We start from the raw sequence: 27,817 nt of genomic DNA, 5'->3' as shown, positions 1-27,817 counted from the left end.
GGTTGCTAATAACTGTTTTGAATGAATAAATGAATGAATAGGTACATTAATTTGCAGGTGTTGAAAAACATTTCAAAGAGGGAAATGTGTTTTTCAACACAGCCACCGTGTTACTGAAAAAATAGTAGGCAGTTTGGGGCTCAGCTATATAAACAAGCGTTCAATATGAAGTGTAACAAAGATATCAATATTCTTTCACTCAGTTTAGAAGTTGAATTAGATGTTTTTTTAATTTTTTTAAATTAACAGCAAATATTATGGTAGATGTCCACCTGACCTTAACAGTCAGCTCTTTTTTGCCGGTCTTTTCCCCCAATGTCCGGCATACTGAAATGGCATACCATTGATCTGTAGGTGGGAGTTCCTACAGCTGTCAATCTGGGGGGGGGGGGGAGGAACCCCGTCCTATGGAATGATGATATACGTATTTGAGTACTGCCAAAGTAAAATCATGCTTGCAAATGGGCTCTCTGTAGGTTGCTTGTCTTTTGCAATCGCACTACAAAGGGGGGGATGGGGGCACACCATGTGATTACATAGAAATATGCAGAGAGATCAAAAATGCAAAATGTTGTCACTCTGGGAACAGCGGGAGGCAGTCCTTATCATACTGATGTTACAACAGATGAAACAGCAGAAGATTAGAAAATAAGGAAATAAGTCTCTGATTTTTTTTTTCAGCAGGAGGTTTTTATTAGCAATTCTGCTCACAAAGCCATGGGTTTATTTGTGTGGACCAGAGGTGTCCGTAAGGAAAAAGAAAACTTGCAGGAAGTGTAAAAGAGAAGGCTTCTTTCCAGATATTAATTTGGAGAACCAGGTTTGATTTCCCACCTTTCCTCCACATGAAACTTACTGGGTGACCTTGAACCAGTCCCATTTCTCTCAGAGGTCTCACAGTTTGGTGAAGTGGCTAAGAATGGCAGTTTCTAATCCAGTGAGCTGGGCTTGATTCCCCTCTCATCCTCATGCAGCTAGCTGGGTGACCTTGGGCTAGTCACAGCCTTGTTACAGCTCTTCTCACAGGACAGTTCTGTCAGAGCTTTCTCAGCCCCACCTACCTGACAGGGTGTCTGTTGTGGGCAAAGGAAGGGAAAGCGATTGTAAGCCACTTTGAGACTCCTTCGGGTAGTACAAAGCAGGGTATAAAAACTACTTCTCACAGGGTGTCTGTTGTGGGGAGAGGAAGGATGGGCAATTGTAAGCTTTAAGAAACAGGAGGCCCACACTGTAAGGCCCCTTTCATGTAATATAGCAGCCCTGTGTATGCTGGGGGGTTGAGTGTCCTTCCAGTGTGTGCAGTTGCCAGTCTTCGAGGATAGGCAATCATAACATCTGGAAAGGGTTACAATGAAGGGCAGAAGATGTCAAAATGGCACATAATTTTTCATGGGATGCCAGCCTCCAGGTGGGTCCTGGAGATCTCCTGCAAGGACAACCGATCTCTAGACAATGGATAGCCATTACCTTGGAGAAAATGGCAGCCTCGGAAGATGGACACTGTGGAATTATGCCCTGCTAAGGCCCCTTCCCAAGCCCTGCCTCCCCGGGCTCCACCCCCAAATCTCCAGGAATTTCCCAACCCAGAATTGGTAACTCGGGTGTGTATGGAAGGGTCTAGTCACAGCAGGATAAGAACAGTGAGGTGAACTGTGTGACCGAAGCCCTGATTCTTGTGGAAACCCTACCAGAGACGATGGCCTTACTGATTGACTTCCATCCTTCATTCCCACCGGTGTTGTCGTTAGCACTTCCTTAAGACAAAGCTTTTATTTTGCCTAGCTCCCATTAAATAAAATCAATATATAAATACATCAGAAGCAACTAGACAAATATTAAGTCAACTTTGTTAATTAGAATTCTCACTTTAGCCCAAGTGATTTAACAAGGAGGAGGGAGGCATGGTTCCAATTCCCTCAAGCTATTTAATCTTTAATTGAAAAGCAGTTTCTGAGGGGAATTTTTTTTTAATTTCTAATTTGTTGTCCGTTAATGTAAGGGTATGTGTGTGCGCGTGGGTGGCGGGGAGGGAGTCCTTCCGCTTTGAATAGCAGAATTTTCATTTGGAGATGGATTTTAGACTTCTATCATTTAGACTTGGTGTCTGATCCAAAATGGATTTAAAGCTGTGGAGGACCATTAAGGCACACAGTAGATTTGTTGGGTGTAAGCAGTAAGACCTGATGCATTGGGGGAAAAAAAAGGGGGGAAAAAAAGAGTGGAATTCTTTCATTCTCTGTGGAAAGGCCTTTTCATATATTGGGTATGCACATAATTGTACACCTGAACACATATAGATGTATCATCACAGACTTACCTTCATCAGGTACACAGGTTTGACTTCAGTTCACCGCTGAATGAGGACTCAGAATAAAAATGAATTTGCTGTCCTGAAATCTGTGGAAGAGTTCTTTTCTTTTGCCTTGCAGGCAGGCATCCCTGGTCCCAGGAAGGACATGCACACCATAACTTGGCTTAACATGGACACAGCTTTATTAACAAAACTCAGATTGTTAGCATGGCATAGGTGGAGACTTGCTGCAGTGGTCAGCTGACCATGCCCCTTGACCATAGCGGCCCCCTAAAGGAATCCTCCCATTTCCAAATGGGGAACACGGGTCCCCTTGCCAGTAGGATCCCACACAAGGGAGGTGCCTTCTGAGGCGCACACCTCCCTTGGAGGCGCACACCTCCCTTGGTCCACCTCAGGCCACCTGGCAGAGCAAAACCTTTGGGGTCAACCCTGCTTGCACTGGGCTCCCTCTTCTGGAGGCCCCTAACCTGGGGAGTCTGGTACACAGGCCAGGCTCCCCCCCCAAATGGGCTGCACCCTATGCCAGCCGGCAAGCTGTGACAAAATCAGTGCAACCCTAACATCATGTAACCAAAGACAGCTGTAAACCATCAGCATGATGGGTGGATGTGCAGGAAGCTTTCTGGCTGCAGCTACCAGGTGAAAGAGGCCAGGCTCACAAACATGGCACCTTTTAATGGCCCGGCCTCCCTGCCCATTGTGGCACAATGCCCCTGTACTATGCCATGCCAGGTGTGCTGCATCCCGGCGCATCCTCCTTCTTGTTGCCTGCACCGCTACTTCTGGGGTTCCTTGAAGCCTGAAGAATATTTCAGGGGTTTCTCAATGGTAAAAAAGTCTGGTGGTTGTTGTGCATGGGGGCATGCTAGACTCCTCCATAGTCGGGGCCTCCATAAGTGTGTGGATGACAAGCCACAGTTGTGCCCCCAGGTGGGGGCTGCTCAGCTGGCTCGCATTTCTGGGCAGTGAGCAGAACCCAGTAGAAACCAGCATCCCTATGGGTCCCCCATTGCCTGCCACCCCTAGAAGTTCCAGCAGGCAGGAGGAGCTCATCTTCGAGCTAAAATGGAGTCGCTTGATTGCTCCAGGCTGGCTGTCAGATGGCTGATTTGGTTCCCCATATGTCAGCCATGATGCCACACTGGGTCCCGCTAAGAACCAAGATCTATTTCTTTCAAAAAGTCAAGATAAAGCAAAGCAGGGAAGAGAACTGGAATTTAATGGAGGCTTACTTCAAAACAAACACTATGACTGGTTTTGCCAAACTGGGGCTTCCTCCCACCATGTGCAGAAGCCCTTTTCCTGTGGCCTAAGCTAGCCGTAGCCAAAGCCGGTGTGATTCCCATCGAGGGCATCTCAGACCCTCCCCTACGGAATTCATAGGAGGAAATATCGGAGCATCAACATGTAGCGCTGAAGTTATACCACGAAATGCACAGGAGTTAATCCATCATGGCGGAGCACCGCTGAGCATTAATATCAAGCTGTGGTTTGGGGAGGAGGCTGCTGAGACGTAATTTCATAATGCTTGAATGTTTCCCTGAGGAGAACATTTGGGATGTGCACTGCTCTCAGTGGGGCTGCACAGAAGAAATTTCGTCAAGGTTTAAAAAAATTTTTTTTACAGGGGCCGGCTCTGTTTCTTATATTCATTTAGTTCATGGCTGAAGAAGTTGTCATTCTCTTCGGGGCGTTACGGCACAAGACCAAGTAATATCTTAAGGCTTTTAGGGATCAGATGCAATGCCTTGGATTCTCAGGGGAGCAAACTTTGAACGGCCGGGTCCTTTTCCCCCTTATTATCAGGCCCTGCAGCATATATTGATGGCAAACGACTGAGAGCCAGACTCACGCTCTGCGATGCTGCTGCCAGGAGATAATGTGCAGCTCTCCTAATAGCATCCTGCAAAGTTCCTTGAAGGTACAAGCTCCTGCTGTTTGCATTTGAATAGAAGGGGGGTGGTGGTGGTGTTCTGTTAGCCTCCCTTCACGACATTGATGTATTTCCACATTATGGCTGCACCAAGGGCCTTCCGGAGGGACTCTGCACCACAGTAGTTGTAACCAGCTTTTTGAGTGCTAAAAGCGAGGTCACCTGCTGGGCTTTCCTGGGGAAAGCGTTTAGCAGGCAGGGAGCCAGTGCTGAGCATGCATAGAATGTCCCTGCACAGCACACAATGGAAGAAGTTGTCATTAGGTTATGGCTCGGACCTTATGAAATTTGGTGATTTTCAAGCTGAGCTGTGTGTGTGTGTGTGTGTTTGTGTGTGTTGAGAAATAATTTAAAAAATGGTTTTACCATAGAATTTCTGGCAATTCCTAGAGCAACCCCATGTCACTTCTGGATTTTCTCCAGAAATGATGCAGTGGAACAAGGATATGCTTAAGTCCTGACCTGGATAGCCCAGGCTGCCCTGCTCTTGTTAGATCTTGGAAGCTAAGCAGGATTGGCCCAAGTTAGTATTTGTATGGGAGACCGCCAAGGAATACTAGAGTGCTCCCGCGGCAGGCCTCCAACTCTTCCCCCTTGTCCAGCATTGAAGGGGAGTTTGGAAGAGAGGGAGAATCCTGGTCTGCTGATGCCCAGAATAAGATACCCAAACTCTTTCTCATCATACCTCAGTAGGTTTGCTGAAGCAGCAAGCTTCTTAAGGTAGGAGAGGGTCAAAGAGAGTGTCAAGCCTCTGTCAAATCCCCAGCAAGAAGACTTATTGTGGAAGAAAATCTTTTTATTGAAGAAAGTAATGAACAGAGGGCAAGGTGATTCCTTGCTAGAACTAAAGGGCAAGCTTACAAGCATAGCATACAAGAATTCCCTGAGATCCCTCCCCCCAATTGGATATTAGGCACACCTAACAAACTACCGGGCATGAAAGCTTCCCAGGCAAAGTTTCCCATGCCATGTACACACTAACACCTCAGCACTATGAAGCATTTTTAACCCATGAATATACAAAGTTAAAGCAATAAAAAAAGTTCCGGGAAGAAGTGGCCTCTCTCCCCCTTTGGGTCTCTGATCTGTGTAAAAATACTTTGCAAAGCAGGCATACTAGCACGTCAAGATAGGGAAGAGACCTTGGAAACAGGTAACATATGAACATGGCATCACTCATGGCAAGACCGTGGGAACAGATAAACAGGTAATAGGTGAACAGGGTCTTGGCAGGGGGACTGGAATGTCAGCAAAAAGCCAGGGGGACCAAAAGGACAGGGCAGAAGATACAAACAGGAGAAAACGGGATGTTACCATCAGTGGGGAGAGGACTAGGACAGTGTTGCAACAATGCTGCCAACAATGTAGCAATGTTACTTCTGGTATGCACCAGAAGTGATGTAATTGTGTTGCAGGTGATGCACGACACTCCATGGTAGAAAACTATTGTATTACAGAGATTTCTGCCCCAAATGCCAGAGTGTCCTGCATTGCTGGTGGCACAGTGATGCCACTTCTGGGGTGTGCCAAAAAATACTTCACCACATCACTGGTGATACTGCTGCAACATTGGCCTAGGTCTCCCCCCCCCCCACTGCCGGTGAGTCCCCCCACTGACCAGCTGATCAGAGGGGGCAGCGTGGCTGCGGTTGGGAGATCCCTTCCCATTGGGGCCTGACATCTCTGGAAGTAACTGAATTCCAAAGCATTTATCTTGGGCACAACAAAGCCAAAGTGTAGCACAGCTGGCTTTAATGCCTGTCTTGATTATTAAATGTACACATGTAGATTAGCAAGGGGAAGGAAAGCAAACTGTTTTGCATCTGGGCCAAAATGTTCGAGCATCTGAAGGAAAGCTGAGGAAATCAAATGGCCTCTGCTCCTCTCCACAAACTAATTAACTGGAACAAAGATTCTGACAGCATCACACGAAGCAGAATCAAGGTAGCAGCACAAATTGCATATTTTCTTTACAAGCGTCCGTAAATAATACCATTGTCAAAACAGACCCCCACGTTGTAGGTTAATAACTGGTTTCACACTTAAGAAAGGGCTGTGAAATGAAACGCAACCGTCCTGTGCATTGTTCTAAACGTGGCGGAGGGCAATTCTGCCTTTGCCGTTCAGAACTGAGATCTCCATCATTTGCATGGCCAGAAGAGGATCTGAATCTTAACGCCAAATTCCTGAAGCACCTTAACGAGACAAACGTTTTTACAGTAGAATGCATTTCCGTAGGCCAAAAAGGCTGTCAGGGGCCGACACCTGGGGGGAAATTTGGGGGCGAGGGGCATCGGGGTGGCATTGCGGCAAAACTGTGATGTCACATCTGGGGTGAACCCTCGGGCTCGTCGTGAAAGTGATATCATGCAGTAGGCTCCATACTGGTTTTCCCATTTCTCCCCAGTGCCCTAAGCAGCATTGGGGGGCAGGGGGCGGGGCGAGAGTGGGGCCGCCAGGTCTCATTGAGACTTGAAGGCCCCCCTGTGAACTCAGGGGCACAAAATTCTGTGGCACTAAATTGCTAGGGAAGGCAGCATGTTGTAGTCCAATCTTATCAGATCTCAAAAGTTTAGCAGGGTTGCTACTTGGATGGGAGACCACCAAGGAAGACTTTACAGAGGAAGGCCATGGCAGACTGCCTCTGCTTCTGCCCCTTGTTGAGGTCTCGAGTTAAAAGACATTTGAATAGCTGCTTTGGGGGAGCAACCACCTCTGCTTCTCACTTGCCTTTGCCCCTTGCTTGGGTTGCCACTGCCTGGTGGCATTTTGATGAGCTACACTCACGCATTAGGGGAAAATATGATCTTCTCTATTCTGGAAAGAACTGGGTCTGATTGTCCACTGAGATACTCATTTTGCAAATAAATAGTGTGAAGCGCTCCTCAGAATAACAGACAGTATAAACTTTTATAATCAAAGGTTTCTGTAAAGTGACTGTCCTCCATCAGGGGGTGAGATGAAGCAGCTTGAAAGAGATTCCAACCTTCCTCTGGAATCTTAAACACTAGTTCTAATTAGGAACATCCTGACCTGGATGGCCAGGTTAGCCTGATCTCGTCAGATCTAGTAAAGTAAGCAGGGCCGGTATCTGAATGGGAGACCACCCAGGAAGTCTGGTGTCATGACAGAGGCAGGCAATGGCAAAGAAATGAGGTCACCATGAGTCCGCTGTGATTTGCTGGCACTTTCCACCACCACCAATTAGAAATAGTGGTGGGACGTAGGGATGTGCAGAGAAAAAAAAATTCAGTACTTTTGAGATTCTAGTTGAATCGAGTTTGCCAAATTTGAGTCACCCAAATCACTGCTTTGGATTCTGGGTTTGGGGTCTGGTCGAATGGATTCGGCGCCATTATAACCTATGGTGCCATTGAAGTCAATGAAACCCTGCGCTGGGTTAGTTCTGGCTAGCAGTACTTGGATGGGAGACCACCAAGGAGGTTCAGGGTTGCTGTGGAGAGGCAAACCACCTCTTGTTTTGAAAACCCTGTGAGATAATCCTGTGCAATAAACTGTCCATGATTTGATGACACATTCCACCATGTTAACTCTCAAAACCCAAATAGAGATGTAAAGTTGAAGAGTGGTCTCCCTCAACCTTTCTCAACTCCTGAGAGCAGGAGTAAGACCATGACTCAGGTACCGAGCAGCCATTTTTCAAACAGGAATTTCTTATTCTTGTTGAGTAATGCGGTATTTACACTTGTACCTGATCTTTTTCCTCAGTGAGGACCAAAACCCACTGACATTGTTCTCCTCTCCTCTAGTTTATCCTCACAATAACCCTCTAAAGGAGAACATCTGTATTTGAGTCAGATACCTGAGAAAGGGAGTGTTGTCTTTCAAAAGGTTATACTCTAGAAAGCTGTTGGTCTCTAAGGTGATCGGACTCAAATCTAGCTCTTCTGCTAAGACTAACATGGCTGCTCTCTCAGAGATTGTGACTGGCCCAAGGACACCCAGCAAGCCTCCATGGCTGAGCAGGGATTCTCAGAGACTAGCGTTGTATGACACTCTAGCCCGCCTTACCACAGTGATTCTATGTTTCCATGAGAAAAGCTTTTTCCTTAATCTTGATTAGCATTAGGTTGGGCCAGCAGGAATCAAATGACGTTGTTTCATAGGTTGGATCAGGCCCACCACCATCTCTTTCAATGTGGTTGTCATTTGCATTCATGCATCTCTTTGGGTGATTTAGTCTCTCCAAAAATAGCATAAAATATGTCATGCTGTAAATATTTATTTATTGTATTTATATGTGGATTTATATCCTGCGCCCATGCCCAATGGTCCCAGGGCAGGTCACAATGGTCTGGGGGGGAAAGAGATAAAATAAATATACATAAAAATATTTAAAATATAACCTCTCACCCACCCTGGCAGGACAGCACACAGACGAAACTAGATGTCCAACTCCTGGATGAAGAGGTGTATCTTTGCCAGGTGCCAAAAACCACACAATGTAGGCACCTGGTAAGTCACCATGAGAAGGCTTTTCCAAATGACGGCACTGCGTTAACATCATGAAATTCATCACTGGGCTTTTCCATATCATTTGACAACCTTTTGGCACATGAAAACCCCCTAAGGGGATGCAGGAATCAAATCTAGTTCTTCTGCTACAGACTAACATGACACCCAACATTTGCGAGGTACATCCCAATGCGGCATGCATGGCAACGGGATTTGTATTCAGCCCTGCATGAGGTTATGCAAGCATGCAATTACCCCAGCAAAATCTAATCTAACTGACACAAATTATGTACAATTTTTCTGCAAAGGGAGAACACTGAAAATGATCAGGACAACCATTTGTTCATGCTTTAAAATGGATACGCGAGCTAGAAAGAAATGCCATCTTTTTCTTTCTTAATTTTTCCCTCTTTTGTTGGCAATGGCTTCCATTTTTCTTTTCTCCCCTTTTCTGGGCCATTTTCTCCAGGTAATAATGCAGCTCCAAGCTGGCCTGCCGTTTTCTGTGACTGCTGATGAAATCCATAGCTGCTTAAGAAAGAGCAGAATAAATGAGGCTACATTTTCTCTGTGTTAGTAATTAGATTCCCCCCACCTTCCCAAGAGAGGAAATAGCTGCGATGCTTTACGAGGTTACTGAAACAATGCAATCGTTTCATCATATTTATACTGCGGTTATTTTTACCAGCTTGTTCCTCCTGGGATTGGAGTCCCATTTCATCCAGAACGCTGTATGCATACTATGCTGTTCCTTTCACTTTACAAGTATACCATGCGGCAGCCTCCAGGTAGCTTGGAACCATCTAACCACTAGGACAGCTTTTTGTGCGAGTTAAGTTGTGTCAATTAACTTTGGACATCTGAATGAATGCTCTCCAAAATTTCCTAGCATCGAAAGTCTTGCTCTGGTCTTGCCAACTGAGGGCTGTGGCTACCTTGATTGAGTCCATCTTTCTCTGGTTGATTCTTCCTCTTTTCCTGCTGCCTTCCATTTTCCCCAGCAATCTACTAAATAGCATTGAAAGTACACTATCCAACGTTTGTGGAATGAGCAGAGCCAATTTTTTTGGCATTTTATCTCCTTGGATTCTGCCATTATAAAAGAAGAAGAAGAAGAAGAAGAAGAAGAAGAAGAAGAAGAAGAAGAAGAAGAAGAAGAAGAAGAAGAAGAAGAAGACGAGTTGGTTCTTATATGCCGCTTTTCTCTACCCGAAGGAGTCTCAAAGCGGTTTAAGCTGAGAGAGCCCTGATATTAATGAAGAAGAAGAGTTGGTTCTTATGTGCTGCTTTTCTCTACCCAAAGGAGGCTCAAAGCAGCTGCCTTCCCTTTCCTCTCCCCACAACAGACACCCTGTGAGGTAGGAGAAACTGAGAGAGCCCTGATATTCCTGCTCAGTCAGAACTGCTTTATCAGGGCTGTGGTAGCCCAAGGTCACCCAGATGGCTGCTTGTGGGGGAGTGGGGAATCGAACCCGGCTTGCCAGATTAGAAGTCCACGCTCCTAACCACTACACCAAGCTGGTTCTGAAGACACTGAACAGCCCCCCCCCCCCAATTGCTACTGCATCTGCTTTAGCTCACCTTAATACTATCTCCTCTGAAGTGCTACAGGCAGATTTTGTTGCATTCCATATTCGGATCATCTCTGCACATTTGGGTAAAATTGGCACTCGGTCTCACAAAACCTTGGAATGGCCTTTCTTAACCACTTTTAGGTACAGCTGATCTTACCACTTTTATCACACACTCTGGTTACGAAACTCTGATGCCAGACGGTGACCCAAACGCAACCTACTCGTTTGCCAAATTTCTGTCTGGCATATTTTCCTTTCGTCAATAATGGATGATTCTTTTAGTCACTGCTCAGGATCGTCTGCTCATTGGAGCTCCGGAAAGGAACGGAAGGGAAGGAAAGTGGATCTCCCTTAGCATCTCATTCTCCTAAGCTAGCATTGCTCAACAAATGAAACGGCTTCATGTAGATAGACAGAAGGCTTTATTGGCACTAGGAGCAAGATATCCAAAAGATACATAATATAGTTATGATAAAACAGCATTACCCAGATTTGTTAATTAATTCTGAAAACATTATCTACAAACGCCGTAATATGAGAGGTTCGTATAAGAGCAGAGCCTTCAAGCGGTCAAGATATATTCCCATGTACTCCTGGGAAGAAACGTAAGGTACAAATGTGATAAGTAAGGGTTTTTTTGTTGGGTTTCAAGGGGGGGAAAGCTCCATTAAACAGGAAAAGGATGTCATGTGTGTGGCCAGGATCACAGATTCCTTGCTTTGATTCATTCTGGAACACCTAGTTAAATTATTTACAATGGTGTTCTGACTTGGGGTGGATGATTCAGTGAGGATAAGCTTGAAGATAACTGAATCAATGCTGATTCAGGGACTTTTGGGATGTATCCAAGCCAAATTGCACATTCCTTCAGTTTAAACAAGGCAAATCGGGCAAGTCGGGCTTAACTCAGCAGATTTGGCTCACTGAGAAAAACCCTGAGATCCCTGACAAATAGTTGATATTTTCCCTGAGGATCAGCTGTTTGGTAGGCTTTAAATGTCTTTGCAGCAGACTACACATAAGCTGTGAAGAGCGGGCTGTCCACAGCCTCAGAGGGGTCTGCTGGGGAGACATAGAGTGTAGGAACAGGGATTATATGGATGGTCAACCGGATTCACCCCCTGAGATTTTTGCCAGTTGCTTGGAAGCAACTGGATCAAGCAGAGGAAGCAACTGGAAGCAAGTTTGGATCAAGCAGAGTCACCTGAGACTCAGCCCTTTGAAGATGGAGGTCCTGCGGCTGGAGAGGAAGGGATCTCTGTGGGTTTGGATCTTCAGAAAGCCATTGTATAACTGGTAAAAGCCTGTCATAGAATTTGGCAGGAAATCCAAAGCAATTATGGCCCATTAATACCAAAATAGTATAAAGTTATTTCAGGTCACATCTTTTTGAAAAGAGACACGGGGATAAGTGGAAGGCCATCTACACACTGGACTCCTGACAATTCCTATAGTTGAAGGTCTGTTCCCTCCAAAATATGCAGCTGCCCCTCAAGATGGAAATGTGAGATGAGACCTTTTACAAGGGTAGGTTTGGACCACAACCACCATTCCTGATGAGACTATGATTATTGTTAGACATTCCTCATGGGTGCTTAAAATGAGCACCACATTGCTTTGATTCCCACCCTTTTTCTGGAGGTATTTTCCTCCCTCTAGTGGTTGGTTTGATATTACATTACGGTATGTCTGGCAAATTGACGGATACACAGTGATTATAATATGGAATTGACCACTAGAGGAAACAAAACATACACAGAATAATAATGGAGACACAGTAGCCATGAAAATGAGAATGTGGAAGAAGCCTGCATTCTGAACATAGGTTATTATTTATTTATTTATCTATCTATCTATTTATTTATTATATTTATATACCACCCTCCCCAAAGGCTCAGGGAGGTTTACAGGAAACAGGAGAAGATAAAGATAACATATGGAACAACAGGTGATAACAGCAATAAGATGATAACAACAATAATATTAGAGAATGATAGAACTGCAAAAGAGCCTCAGCTCAACTTTTAGGAGACATTTGAGAAAAGATGTTCCTCTGCTCCTTAAGAATCTGCTGCTCAGCCTGATCGTGCTACCACAGAACAGATCTCAGCTGATGTTCTAAACCGGCCTGGAGAGGAGGATCATAACACTTCAGATGTGCTTCCAGCACCTGTAGATTCCCTCCAACCCCCAGCTGAGCCAAGCACTAGCGAGCGCTGATCCCACATTTTTTGCAATATATGTGGGTTGTACCAACTACACTAAAGTAAAGAAGGGGGGTGGTGTGGAGAGAAATTAGGGTTGTGTATTGCCTCTCTAGATCTGCTTTTCGTTTTTAAAAGTTTGTGAATAAAGGATGGTGGCTGGTCGGTTCATTGTGCGAGCTCTTAGAACTTGCAGAAGGTTTTTAAAAATTGATTTCAATTTATATGTAAACAGGATGAACTATATGTAATATAATCCCATGCTGAATGAAAAGCCACGTTCTAAGGCTAAACATTCAAACATTTCTTTGTTCCAGTGTAGGATTTGTAACACTGTTAAAGTCTACTGCTGTTACTCAATCTCTTTCCACAAACACTGAACATTCAAAAGGTTTCTCCCTCTGGATTTTCTGATGCTCTTGATGATTGCTACTAAACCTGAATCTCTATCCACAGTCTGAGCATTCAAAAGGTTTCTCCCTGGTGTGGGCTCTCTGATGCTTTTGAAGATGGCCACTATGACTGAATCTCTTTCCACAGTCTGAGCATTCAAAAGGTTTCTCCCCTGTGTGGGCTCTCTGATGCTTTTGAAGATGGCTACTGTAAATGAATCTCTTTACACAACCTGAGCATTCAAAAGATTTCTCCCCTGTGTGGGTTCTCTGATGCTCTTGAAGATGGCCACTGTGACTGAATCTCTTTCCACAGTCTGAGCATTCAAAAGGTTTCTCCCCTGTGTGGGATCTCTGATGCTTTTAAAGATGGCCACTGTGACTGAATCTCTTTCCACAGTCTGAGCATTCAAAAGGTTTCTCCCCTGTGTGGGTTCTCTGATGCTTTTGAAGATGGCCACTGTGACTGAATCTCTTTCCACAGTCTGAGCATTCAAAAGGTTTCTCCCCGGTGTGGGTTTTCTGATGCAGTTGAAGATGGCCATTCTTACTGAATCTATTTCCACAGCCTGAGCATTCAAAAGGTTTCTTCCCGGTGTGGGTTCTCTGATGATTTTGAAGATGGCCACTGTGACTGAATCTCTTTCCACAGTCTGAGCATTCAAAAGATTTCTCCCCTGTGTGGGTTCTCTGATGCTCTTGAAGATGGCCACTGTGACTGAATCTCTTTCCACAGTCTGAGCATTCAAAAGGTTTCTCCCCTGTGTGGGATCACTGATGCTTTTAAAGATGGCCACTGTGACTGAATCTCTCACCACAGCCTGAGCAGTCAAAAGGTTTCTCCCTGTGTGGGTTCTCTGATGCTGCTGAAGATGGCCACTTTGACTGAATCTCTTTCCACAGTCTGAGCATTCAAAAGGTTTCTTCCCGGTGTGGGTTCTCTGATGATTTTGAAGATGGCCACTGTGACTGAATCTCTTTCCACAGTCTGTGCATTCAAAAGATTTGTCCCCTGTGTGGGATCTCTGATGCTCTTGAAGATGGCCACTGTGACTGAATCTCTCACCACAGTCTGAGCATTCAAAAGGTTTCTCCCCGGTGTGGGTTCTCTGATGCTCTTGAAGATGGCCACTGTGACTGAATCTCTTTCCACAGTCTGAGCATTCAAAAGGTTTCTCCCCGGTGTGGGTTTTCTGATGCTCTTGAAGATGGCCACTGTGACTGAATCTCTTTCCACAATCTGAGCATTCAAAAGGTTTCTCCCCGGTGTGGGTTTTCTTATGCTCTTGAAGATGGCCACTGTGACTGAATCTCTTTCCACAATCTGAGCATTCAAAAGGTTTCTCCCCGGTGTGGGTTTTCTGATGCTCTTGAAGATGGCCACTGTGACTGAATCTCTTTCCACAGTCTGAGCATTCGAAAGGTTTCTCCCTGGTGTGGGTTCTCTGATGCTGTTGAAGATGGCCACTGTGACTGAATCTCTTTCCACAGTCTGAGCATTCAAAACGTTTCTCCCCGGTGTGGGTTTTCTGATGCAGTTGAAGATGGCCATTCTTACTGAATCTATTTCCACAGCCTGAGCAATCAAAAGGTTTCTTCCCGGTGTGGGTTCTCTGATGATTTTGAAGATGGCCACTGTGACTGAATTTCTTTCTACAGTCTGTGCATTCAAAAGATTTGTCCCCTGTGTGGGATCTCTGATGCAGTTGAAGATGGCCATACTTACTGAATCTCTTTCCACAGTCTGAGCATTCAAAAGGTTTCTCCCCGGTGTGGGTTCTCTGATGCTCTTGAAGATGGCCACTATGACTGAATCTCTTTCCACAGTCTGAGCATTCAAAAGGTTTCTCCCCGGTGTGGGTTTTCTGATGCTCTTGAAGATGGCCACTGTGACTGAATCTCTTTCCACAGTATGAGCATTCAAAAGGTTTCTCCCCGGTGTGGGTTCTCTGATGCTGTTGAAGATGGCCACTGTGACTGAATCTCTTTCCACAGTATGAGCATTCAAAAGGTTTCTCCCCGGTGTGGGTTCTCTGATGCTCTTGAAGATGGCCACTGTGACTGAATCTCTTTCCACAGTCTGAGCATTCAAAAGGTTTCTCCCCGGTGTGGGTTTTCTGATGCTCTTGAAGATGGCCACTGTGACTGAATCTCTTTCCACAGTATGAGCATTCAAAAGGTTTCTCCCCGGTGTGGGTTTTCTGATGCTCTTGAAGATGGCCACTGTGACTGAATCTCTTTCCACAGTATGAGCATTCAAAAGGTTTCTCCCCGGTGTGGGTTCTCTGATGCTGTTGGCCACTGTGACTGAATCTCTTTCCACAATCTGAGCATTCAAAAGGTTTCTCCCCGGTGTGGGTTTTCTGATGCTCTTGAAGATGGCCACTGTGACTGAATCTCTTTCCACAATCTGAGCATTCAAAAGGTTTCTCCCCGGTGTGGGTTTTCTGATGCTCTTGAAGATGGCCACTGTGACTGAATCTCTTTCCACAGTATGAGCATTCAAAAGGTTTCTCCCCGGTGTGGGTTCTCTGATGCTGTTGAAGATGGCCACTGTGACTGAATCTCTTTTCGCAGTCTGAGCATTCAAAAGGTTTCTCCCCGGTGTGGGTTCTCTGATGCTGTTGAATATGACTACTGTAAATGAATTTCTACACACAATCTGAGCATTCAAAAGGTTTCTCCCCTGTGTGGGTTCTCTGATGCTCTTGAAGATGGCAACTGTGACTGAATCTCTTTCCACAGTCTGAGCATTCAAAAGGTTTCTCCCCGGTGTGGGTTCTCTGATGCTGTTGAATATGACTACTGTAAATGAATTTCTACACACAATCTGAGCATTCAAAAGGTTTCTCCCCTGTGTGGGTTCTCTGATGCTCTTGAAGATGGCCACTGTGACTGAATTTCTCACCACAGCCTGAGCAGTCAAAAGGTTTCTCCCTGTGTGGGTTCTCTGATGCTGCTGAAGATGGCCACTGTGACTGAATCTCTCTCCACAGCCTGAATAGTCAAAAGGTTTCTCCCCTGTGTGGGTTCTCTGATGCTGTTGAAGATGGCTTCTGTAAATGAATCTCTTGACACAATCTCAGCATTCAAAAGGTTTCTCCCTGTGTAGGTTCTCTGATGCTGTTGAAGATGGCTACTGTAAATGAATCTCTTTCCACATTCTGAGTAGTCAAAAGGTTTCTCCCCGGTGTGGGTTCTCTGATGCTGTTGAAGATGGCTACTGTAAATGAATCTCTTGACACAATCTCAGCATTCAAAAGGTTTCTCCCTGTGTGGGTTCTCTGATGCTGTTGAAGATGGCCACTGTGACTGAATCTCTTTCCACAATCTGAGCATTCAAAAGGTTTCTCCCCGGTGTGGGTTTTCTGATGCTCTTGAAGATGGCCACTGTGACTGAATCTCTTTCCACAATCTGAGCATTCAAAAGGTTTCTCCCCGGTGTGGGTTTTCTGATGCTCTTGAAGATGGCCACTGTGACTGAATCTCTTTCCACAGTATGAGCATTCAAAAGGTTTCTCCCCGGTGTGGGTTCTCTGATGCTGTTGAAGATGGCCACTGTGACTGAATCTCTTTTCGCAGTCTGAGCATTCAAAAGGTTTCTCCCCGGTGTGGGTTCTCTGATGCTGTTGAATATGACTACTGTAAATGAATTTCTACACACAATCTGAGCATTCAAAAGGTTTCTCCCCTGTGTGGGTTCTCTGATGCTGTTGAAGATGGCCACTGTGACTGAATCTCTTTCCACAGTCTGAGCATTCAAAAGGTTTCTCCCCGGTGTGGGTTCTCTGATGCTGTTGAATATGACTACTGTAAATGAATTTCTACACACAATCTGAGCATTCAAAAGGTTTCTCCCCTGTGTGGGTTCTCTGATGCTCTTGAAGATGGCCACTGTGACTGAATTTCTCACCACAGCCTGAGCAGTCAAAAGGTTTCTCCCTGTGTGGGTTCTCTGATGCTGCTGAAGATGGCCACTGTGACTGAATCTCTCTCCACAGCCTGAATAGTCAAAAGGTTTCTCCCCTGTGTGGGTTCTCTGATGCTGTTGAAGATGGCTTCTGTAAATGAATCTCTTGACACAATCTCAGCATTCAAAAGGTTTCTCCCTGTGTAGGTTCTCTGATGCTGTTGAAGATGGCTACTGTAAATGAATCTCTTTCCACATTCTGAGTAGTCAAAAGGTTTCTCCCCGGTGTGGGTTCTCTGATGCTGTTGAAGATGGCTACTGTAAATGAATCTCTTGACACAATCTCAGCATTCAAAAGGTTTCTCCCTGTGTGGGTTCTCTGATGCTGTTGAAGATGGCCACTGTGACTGAATCTCTTTCCACAATCTGAGCATTCAAAAGGTTTCTCCCCGGTGTGGGTTTTCTGATGCTCTTGAAGATGGCCACTGTGACTGAATCTCTTTCCACAATCTGAGCATTCAAAAGGTTTCTCCCCGGTGTGGGTTTTCTGATGCTCTTGAAGATGGCCACTGTGACTGAATCTCTTTCCACAGTATGAGCATTCAAAAGGTTTCTCCCCGGTGTGGGTTCTCTGATGCTGTTGAAGATGGCCACTGTGACTGAATCTCTTTTCGCAGTCTGAGCATTCAAAAGGTTTCTCCCCGGTGTGGGTTCTCTGATGCTGTTGAATATGACTACTGTAAATGAATTTCTACACACAATCTGAGCATTCAAAAGGTTTCTCCCCTGTGTGGGTTCTCTGATGCTCTTGAAGATGGCAACTGTGACTGAATCTCTTTCCACAGTTTGAGCATTCAAAAGGTTTCTCCCCGGTGTGGGTTCTCTGATGCTGTTGAATATGACTACTGTAAATGAATTTCTACACACAATCTGAGCATTCAAAAGGTTTCTCCCCTGTGTGGGTTCTCTGATGCTCTTGAAGATGGCCACTGTGACTGAATTTCTCACCACAGCCTGAGCAGTCAAAAGGTTTCTCCCTGTGTGGGTTCTCTGATGCTGCTGAAGATGGCCACTGTGACTGAATCTCTCTCCACAGCCTGAATAGTCAAAAGGTTTCTCCCCTGTGTGGGTTCTCTGATGCTGTTGAAGATGGCTTCTGTAAATGAATCTCTTGACACAATCTCAGCATTCAAAAGGTTTCTCCCTGTGTAGGTTCTCTGATGCTGTTGAAGATGGCTACTGTAAATGAATCTCTTTCCACATTCTGAGTAGTCAAAAGGTTTCTCCCCGGTGTGGGTTCTCTGATGCTGTTGAAGATGGCTACTGTAAATGAATCTCTTGACACAATCTCAGCATTCAAAAGGTTTCTCCCTGTGTGGGTTCTCTGATGCTGTTGAAGATGGCTACTGTAAATGAATCTCTTTACACAATCTGAGCATTCAAAAGGTTTCTCCCCGGTGTGAGTTTTCTGATGCAGTTGAAGATGGCCATTCTTACTGAATCTCTTTCCACAGCCTGAGCATTCAAAAGGTTTCTCCCCTGTGTGAGTTCTCTGATGCTGTTCACCCCTCCCCTTTCCACCCTCTCCAGTCCCACGACTGGCCACTTTGACAATGGGTGGGGTTAACCTGCCCAAATAAGGCTACAGATTTTTTTTTAATTATAACTTTTTTCTTTCGGTGAGAGAGGGTTCTCCCCAGCTGCCATTTTGAAACTCCCCATGCCATGTTACCATTAAGGGGCCTTTGCAATACTGTAAGGTACTGTAAGTTACTGTGTCTCTTGTGGCACAGAATGGTAAGTGGCAGAAATGCTGTCTAAAGCTCTGCCCATGAGGTTCAGAGTTCAATCCCAGCAGCTGGCTCAAGGTTGACTCAGCCTTCCATCCTTCTGAGGTTGGTAAAATGAGTACCCAGCTTGCTGGGGGGTAAATGGTAATGACTGGGGAAGGCACTGGCGAACCACCCTGTACTGAGTCTGCCATGAAAACGCTGGAGGGCATCACACCAAGGGTCAGACCTGACTCGGTGCTTGCACAGGGGATACCTTTACCTTTTTTTAAAGGTATTGTAAGGTACCTTGATAGAGCCTCTTGTGGCGCAGAGTGGTAAGGCAGCCGTCTGAAAGCTTTGCCCATGAGGCTGGGAGTTCGATCCCAGCAGCCGGCTCAAGGTTGACTCAGCCTTCCATCCTTCCGAGGTCGGTAAAATGAGTACCCAGCTTGCTGGGGGGTAAACGGTCATGACTGGGGAAGGCACTGGCAAACCACCCCGTATTGAGTCTGCCATGAAAACGCTAGAGGGCGTCACCCCAAGGGTCAGACATGACTCGGTGCTTGCACAGGGGATACCTTTACCTTTTTAAAGGTACCTTGGTACCGTGGTTGGAAAACCCTGATCTAGAGTCACATGATATATATATATCAAGAGAATTCTCCCAAGTTTTAGCTTATTCAGCCTGGAGAGCTTCTCCAAACTTGGTTAAACAAGCTTAGATGTTTGACCATTTCCATAAGGTATGAAAACCAGCATTTTGGAACCTTGGCTCTCATGCTCATGTTTTGGTGGGACATTTCAAGGGAGGCAAATCCAGATTAAAAGAGAAATACTCTTGTGCTTCTGAAGTGAAAACAAGAAATAGAAGCTTCTTCGATACAGCATTCAGCACAAGCACACCTTTGAAAAGTCTACAATCCCATATTTTTTCCCTTTTTCCTTTTGCAAAAATTATTATTATTATTATTATTATTATTATTATTATTATTATTATTATTATTATTATTATTATTATTATTATTATTATTTCAAGAGGCAGAAGACATCTATGGGAATCATTGAATGCCCTTGCTCTAGATCTCACAGGTAGTGCAAGATCCTAAACAGGGGGGATTTGGAAGCCGATGGAAGGAAGGGCACCCAAAGCGCTTGACTGGAATCCAAACTGATCCAAATGTTCAGGTAGAATTTTGCACAGGTGTTGTTTGTTTCTGAGCAGCCATCCTGAAGAACGTGGAAATAGTTTTGTGAGTCCCCTCCCATTTTCTTTGTACTCTGTTTTTCCTGCTGCTGCCATGAGAACTCTTTAAAAGGAGGCAAATAAGGGCTTCCATTGCTCTAATTGACATACTCTCTGCACAGAAGCACACATAGAAATGAAGGCAGAGAGAAACAGAAAAGAAAGGCAATTCTCCAGAGTCACTTGACAGTACCAAGAAAGGAAGTCTGGTTTTATAAAGAGGGAGGAGGAGGATTCATCGAAAGCTCTGGTGAGTTAAAGAAAAGAGAATTAAAGCAAAGCGTTGCTGTAAGTGAGGGATAATTTCCTACCTAGGCAATGATAATAGGGCCTCGGATCAAAAATATACTCAGACAAGGAAGAGAGACTGTGTTGAAAATTATACCATTTTCACATCAATGGTGGGAGCTGGGAGCAAGAGAGCAGTGTGTTTGGAAATAAAGAGCCAGATTTGTACTGCTTTTCTCCCCATGTGGACCACAAGTGGTATACAGCCTTCTCCTTTCCATCATTTTAATTCTCAGAAAAATTCTGGGAGGCTGGCTAGGTTGGCAGAGAGTGACTGTCCCAAGTTCATCTTGTGAATTTCCATAATAGGGTTTTGAACCTAGGTCCAAGATACTAGTCCTCTACACCCGTGTTCCCCAATCCCTGGGCTGTGGCCCGGAACCAGAAGTGGAGCCCTTGGTACTGGGCCATGGCAGTGGGAGGGAAGCACGGGTGTGCCTCCCTCCCTCTGCGGCACTCCCTCCCCCCACAGCGTGGCGCTCAAGCCTAGCCGTGCTGCAGGGGGAGGTGTGGGTGCAAACATACAGGCGCAGCAGCTCCACGCCTGCGCGTTTGCGCCTGCGCCTCCCCTTGCAGCACGGCTAGGCTTGAGCGCCGTGCTGCGCCATGGGAGGAGGGAGCACAGCGGGGGGAGGGAGGCACACCCGCCGGCATGCTGGTACCTGCACCTCCCTCTCCCGATGCCCTCGGTGGAGGACTGGCTGTTCTGCTTAATGGCTGCCATTGATGAGATCGCTCCTAGGCTCCACCCTCACCTCAGACAGGCTCCATAGTAATCCCAGAGGCTTTGGGAGAGGAAGAGAGAAGTGAGACGGCTAAAGTGGGCATGGCAGAGGACTCGCGATGAACTAGCAAGAACATCTTATTGCATGCTCATGAGAGCGTACGAGATGGCAGTGAAAGTGGCATGGTGTGACTTTGCTGCGGAAATCGCATCTGCTAGCTCTTGCTTGGCACAATTATTTAGGGTAGTTCGATCTTTTACCGCCCTTGAGGAGAGGTGCCAAAATATTAGTAAATTGGAGTTACACTGTGAAGCATTAGCGACCTTTTTTGCGGACAATGTCTTGTCACTCTGCCAGGACCTTTCTGCCACAATTGATACAGAACTGGGAGCTCCATGGCCGTTGCAGGGGATAACGTGTGAGGGCTTCAGATGGCTCTCTTTTACTGAAGTGGGCAACTTAGTGGGCTCAGTGAGGGCCACCACTTGTCCCTTAGATCCCTTTCCATCATAGTTGCTCAAATCAGGTGACTGACGGATAGGAGGTTCCTTAAGGGAGACTGTGAACCTCTCCCTAACATCGGGGGAGTTCTCTGAAGAGCTTAAGGCCCTAATGGTCCATCCTCTCTTGAAGAAGCCATTGCTGGACCCGAGGGACCCCACCAGCTACTACCCAATTTTGCATCTTGAGTTTCTGGGAAAGGTGGTTAAGGGCTGCAGCAGACCAGCTCCTAGCATTAGTGGAGGAAACTTCGGCCCTGGATTCATACCAGTCCGGCTTCCGGCTGGCTGGAGCTCTCTGGTGTCCGCCAGGCATTTGGTTGAGGCCGGGGCGGAGACCAGGATAGTATGATCGGGTCCCTCCCTTCCTTTTTTATAATCTGTACCCCCTCATGCTAACATCGCCTAGAGTCATCTATTGGGACACAACAACTACGAACAGAAGAGTCAGGGATCTGCAGGATAGAGCAGGACATTGATTGTTTCTACAATCAATTGAGTAAATTGTATTAGGTTTGAATGGGTTTTTGTATATTTTTATATTTTTATTATAAGAGCCTCGTGTGGTGCAGAGTGGTAAGGTGTCTGAAGCTCTGCCCATGAGGCTGGAAGTTCAATCCCAGCAGTCGGCTCAAGGTTGACTCAGCCTTCCATCCTTCCGAGGTCGGTAAAATGAGTACCCAGCTTGCTGCTGGGGGGTAAACGGTCATGACTGGGGAAGGCACTGGCAAACCACCCCGTATTGAGTCTGCCATGAAAACGCTAGAGGGCGTCGCCCCAAGGGTCAGACATGACTCAGTGCTTGCACAGGAGATACCTTTACCTTTATATTTTTATTGTAAACTGGCACGACATGGCCTAGCCGAGGCAATCTATAAATCTAATACTAAGTACTAAGTAGATAAGTAAACAAACAAATAAACAAATGGCTAGAGTCTTGCTGGGCAGTACAGTAGCCCCACTTCCTGTGCATCCTTTTTAGGGCATTGTAGGTTGGGAAATACCTGGAGCTCAGTATTGTCTTTTCTGGGGGTAAACATCCAAATCTTCAGGCACTGTTCTTTACCTGGAGTCCTGCTACCTGATAGCCTTCTAACAGATGCCAGGGACTGACTCTGAACTGTGTACACGCACATTAGATGTCCTGCCACTGACCTGTGGCAGGCATGGCGTACATAAAGAGTGAGCCAAAGCTCTTTAGCTAACTTTGGTTTTCTTTTCATGAATGTTGAGAAGTACCTCCCATTTCCCAATAAGTTTTCTATATACTCCTTGTTAATCTGCGTTGTGCAGATGCTGTGGTTTACCATCTCAGTCCGTATACCTATTTGCCCAGAATGCAAATTAATCCAACAGGGTGATTTGAAATCATCAACATCTGCTTTCCAATATCTAGGATTGATGGACTCATGTTCTAGCTGTATCTGAAGAAGTGAGAAGTGGCTCATGAAAACTCCTCCCCTGCCACAATTTTGACTTCAGGTGCTCCTGAACTCTTGTTCTTTTCTCCTGCTACAGACAGTAACTTTTCAGACATAATCAAAGTCTGTAATTATTCCATGTCCTCAAAATGGCATGTCTAACCAAAATGATTTTTAAAAGCCGTATTAATTATAGATTTTTCATAGCAGCCACCTTATCTCAAATCATGCTCTTCTAAGCCCAGTAACCTTCTGTTCTTCAACATGACCCAAACTAGACATTAAAATACAATTTCAAATCAGTAAACCCAGCTCCATCCTATGATGCTCATGGGCACCATGTTATGGACCCCTAATTGCAGCCCTGACTAATCGGGAGGGGCAGGTTTGTGCTGTGGGGGAGCAGCAGGAAGAACCCGGGAACGGGGCGCGGCAGAGTGGCATGACCCAAAGAGTCGTGCCATTGGAGGAGGTGGGCCAAAGAAGTGCAGGATATAAAGGGCACCATGTGTGCCTCTCGGCCTCTTTTGCCTGGACCGCTGCCAGGACAGCATCCCACCCACCCCATTTGGTTGTGCTTTTGGGTGGGGATACTGGTTGTTAAAAGTTGTCGTTTCTTGTAAAAATTTGTCATGACTTGCGAGGGTATAAAGGATGGAGCCTGTTTTGTGGGGAAGTCCTGCTTGTGTGCTTGACTTCTCAGCTGTGGGGTCTCCTTAAAGAGGCAGCAGGGTTGCGAGTAAGTGGCTGACCTGGCTGGAGAGGACTTGATCTCACACTGCGAAGTGGCCTGGGGAGGATCAGGGGAAGTGTGCACCTCTTCTTGGTGCCCCAGATGGATACTTCCAGGTGGAGGTACCCAGCGGATGAGGAGCCCTTGTTTCCAGCTGGGAGAAAGGAGAGGAACCCTGGGCATCAGAGTTTAGGGTTTTTGGACCCAGGGACCAGGCTTCTTCCTCTGTAGGGCCAACACTTGGTTTGGTTGTATTAATAAAGCTGTTGCCTATGATTAAGCCATACCATGGTGATACGTGATTCTTGAAGCCAGTATTGCTCTCCTGCCAGCCAGTCTATGTCACAGAGACAGGAGCCGGGACAAGACAGGGACTGGACTAGATTCCCATGGGAAATATTTGTGATCGTTATAATATCAGTGATTACAGAAGCTGCCTGACTTGTGCCCTGCATAAGTAGCAGAGCAGGTTTCTTTTGGCACAGAAGTGCTGAGGGAGGGTACAGATAAGAGCTCTCTAAAGGTCACTAAGAAGGTAACTAAGGAAAATGCCCACCGAATCTCCCACCAGCTCTCTTTGAATGTGTAGTACTGCTCCGGTCAGTGTGACAGTCTTAAGCATCAGTCTGTTTTCATGCAGACCTAGTAGCTGCCTGCAATAGGAAATGTCGTAAGCAAGGTCCGTTCCTCCATTTGCAGATTGAGATAGGGATCATCCTCAATGCCAAAGAGGCAAAGACTTGAATGCTTCCCTTGACCAACGGAGAGCTCCTTTCCCATGTAAGCCTTCTTGGCCTGTGCAACATGTTGCATTCAAGCCTGCTGGAGCAGCTTCGTGCAACATGTGCGACTTGAGCTGCTGGAACTGTCGGTTCCTGCCATGCCAATGTCGAGCGAGAATTATGCAGATTTGAATGCTTCTTCTTGCACTTGGGGAATAAATGAATAGTTGACTGCTTTGGCTCATCTTTTGTCAGGCAATTCCATATTTACATGCACTATTGAAAAGAGGCTGCTATATTTTGGGGGAGCTGGGAGAAAGCAATTAGAATTAATCCGATGCTACATATTGATGTTATTTGCCAGATATGCACACCGCTGTAAAGGTCCTAATAATTTTAATCCAGTGTTACTGCATATTCCTAACTCAATGTCTGTATTCCCATCTCTTCTGAGGCACAGATAGGTCTCCCAGAATGACAACTGATCTCCAAACTACAGAGGTCAGCTCCCCTGGAGAAAATTGTTGCTTTGGAGAGTAAACTTTATGGCATTATACCTTCTTGAGGCTCCACCCTTTCCTAAACCCCTCCCTCCCGAGTCTTCCCCTCAGAAATCTCCAGGTATTTTAGAACCTGTTGTTGGCAACCTTAGGCATGGAACAAAGGCTTGTTCTACGACCAGGCTCAATCCCTGAAATCTCCAGGGTAAAATATCAGGTAGCATGTGTGAGATTCCAGTTGATAGGTCCAGATTCAAATATGGCTGTCCAAGGCCATGGCCTTCACATCTCACAGCCAGTCACAATTTATTCATGACACATGCGGAGAACTGAAGAAGGTAGGGATGCCATCCCTAGGTTGGGAAATACCTGGAGATTTGGGGGGAATATCCAGTTGAATGTTGGGTTTGGGGAGGGGCTTCAATGGGGTATAATGCCTTCTATCTTCTATAGTGGCCATTTCTCCCCCTCTGTTGCCTGGAGATGAGTTGTAATCCCAGGAGTTCTCCAGCCACTTTGATTCCTAGTTTAGGAAAGTTTCTTTCTAATGCTAACTTGTTTCAGTGTTTGAGGCTGGGTGCCATAATGTCCTGCCTTTTCCAGAATAGCATGTTTTGACATGGCCCTAAAGATGAAGTCATTCAATGCTTTTGTAGGTAATAACTTGTTTCATCCGATACCAACCCTGAATGGTAAGTGAGTGGACAGAGCTTAGGTTTTCAGATCCATGAAAACCCACAATCTTCTTATCACGGCCCTTTTTGTTCTCTTTTGTCAGGTATTATTAGTCGCCAGGAAGCGGAAGAGCTGTTGATGAACAAGTCGGAGGGAGCTTTCCTGGTGCGGGTCAGCGAGAAAATCTGGGGCTACGCCTTGTCCTACCGCCATCAGTGTGGCTTCAAGCATTTTCTGGTGGATGCATCCGGAGATTTCTACAGCTTCTTGGGGGTGGATCCCAACCGACATGCCACACTCACGGACCTGATTGATTTCCATAAGGTATTGCCAGGCCCAGCTCAGTCCGTGAACTTGAGATATGATTAATACAGGGGTATTTTCTGCATGAGCCAGCATGGTGGAGTTAATTAACTCATACCCATTCGGAAAAACCTTTCAGGGCTGTCAAGAAACCCCAAGGTTTGTGATTCCTCATTTAAGCTGGTTTGATTCTCCACTCTTCCACATGTTGGCAGCTGGATGATCTTGGATTACTCACAGTTTTCTTAGAGCTCTCTCCACCCCACCTACCTCACAGGCTGTGGGAAAAGCTAGGGAAGGTGAATGTAAGCTGCTTTAAGACTCCTTTGGGTAGGGGAAAGTGGCATATAAGAACCAACTCTTCAGTAATATCAGGGCTCTCTCAGTCTCACCTCCCTCACAGGGTGTCTGTAGTGGAGAGAGGAAAGGGAAGGCGACTGTAAGCCGCTCTGAGACTCCTTCGGGTAGAGAAAAGTGGGATATAAAAACTAACTCTTCTCCTTCTGCATGTGAAGTAAGCATTAGCTCAGTGAGGGATGTTTTACATTTTGATGAAGACCTTTTGGAGAGACAGATGGAAGAACAATAGCGCTATACAGAGACTTGTGTACTTTGGGCTAATTCCATGTAATTCAGAGCCCATAAAAGAAAGGCTGATTTTTCTCCCCAGTTTTTCAACCTGGACATCTCAAGGTAGCCCGATTGTGTCAGATCTTGGAAGCTAAACAGGTCAACCTTAGTGAGTACTTAAATGGGAGACCACTGAGGAAGTCCAAAGTCATTCCACAGAGACAGATTGTGGCAGATGACCCCTATTTGTCTCTTCCCTTAAAAACCTATGGGGTCCTTTAAATTAGCTGCAATGATGCCATTTTTCACCACCACAAAATTGAGTTAACAGTGCATTTGAACAGTCTGTTCATTTTTATATCCCTGACTGTTCCATTTTTGCACATCCCCTCTGTGCCTTTGCTGCTCCTACCTGGGGCAAAGATCAACCAAGGGCCTATCACGGACAGTATCCCTTTATTTCTTCTGGAGGCTTTGAGCGAAAAAATTCTGCATTCCTCTTTGCTTCCTGTTTGCTCCTCGCCAGTAATCAGAGGCCAAGAAGGAGGGAGGGCAGAGATACCTGTCAGGAGCGACGGATCCATTAGCCTCTGACATTTCAACTGAAATAGGTGGGAGGGAGGGGGTCCCCTGATGAGAAAAATCAATGGCTGCCATTTTGACAAGCTTACAAGAGGCTGGGCTCGGCCCCTCGCAAGCAGGTAGCTCTTGCTTAATTGTCTGCGGTCAAACAGGAAGCCACTTTAATCCTGTCGTCTCGGGAGGTTGGCCCTTCCTTATCTCCCCAGCCACTGACTCCGGTGTTTTCTTCCGTCTGAGTGCTCTCGAACGACAAACACTGAAAAAAGTTAGCCCTCTTCTAATAAAGGCAGAAGGCAACCGATGTCTAGGCACCAGACAGTCTAGCTTCTATTATTAAATCCACTAATGTATTTCTTTTCCAAAAGTTGGTGTGCCTTTCGATGCAGCACGGAAAGCGCTAGAGGAGGCAATTACAATCAGGTGGTGGAGTCATTTCTATCTTGTGTACGTTTCTGGCATTCCTAGCTGGTGTAGTGGGATAGACTCGTATGAGTGATCTTTTCTGTATGGGTGACTGCTATTTTTCAGCACGGCCTGAAATCTGGACTGTGGAGGGTACGTACTCGCAGCGCTGCTCAAAACCTGTATTTTCAAGGGTATGTGTTTATAGAGCTGCCCGAAACCTGGGTTTCCGAGGCTATATGTTTCCAGCACTGCCTGAAATCTGGGTTTTCAAGGTTATATGTTGGCAGCACTGCCTCAAGCCTAGATTTTCAAGGGTTCACAGAGCTACCTGAAACTTGGATTTGTGAGGGCGTGTGTTCACAGTACTGCCAGGAATCAGGGTTCTCGAGGGTACGTGTTTGCAAGTCCTAATGCTACAAAACGTATGCATTGCAATTTTCCCATCAAATGGCTATCCCTTGTACCATGCTTGTAGCAATACATGAGAACAGGAGTCATGAAATACAGTGCCTGAAAATGGTAATAGGTAAAGGTAAAGGTAAAGGTATCCCCTGTGCAAGCACCGGGTCATGTCT

The 27,817-nt window shown here is 45.9% G+C and overlaps 2 protein-coding genes across 2 annotated transcripts in view; one reads left to right on the top strand and one right to left on the bottom strand.

Moving 5' to 3' along the window:
* SH2D4B (SH2 domain containing 4B) overlaps positions 1 to 27,817 on the top strand; it is a 107,958-nt gene that overhangs the window by 74,389 nt on the left and 5,752 nt on the right. Inside the window, exon 7 of the mRNA XM_077350816.1 lies at positions 25,486 to 25,706. Within this exon, the coding sequence (XP_077206931.1) occupies positions 25,486 to 25,706 (221 nt within the window). The remainder of the gene's footprint in view (positions 1 to 25,485; positions 25,707 to 27,817) is intronic.
* LOC143842733 (uncharacterized) lies at positions 12,948 to 22,499 on the bottom strand. The gene is given in 6 exon segments (XM_077347896.1): positions 12,948 to 13,001; positions 13,122 to 13,605; positions 13,761 to 15,712; positions 16,172 to 16,644; positions 18,211 to 18,318; positions 22,487 to 22,499. Coding segments are annotated over 6 exon segments (3,084 nt in total).

The sequence above is a fragment of the Paroedura picta genome, chromosome 8, assembly GCF_049243985.1.
Source record: "Paroedura picta isolate Pp20150507F chromosome 8, Ppicta_v3.0, whole genome shotgun sequence".
NCBI lineage: Eukaryota > Metazoa > Chordata > Lepidosauria > Squamata > Gekkonidae > Paroedura > Paroedura picta.
This window is presented reverse-complemented; position numbering and strand designations above follow the sequence as displayed.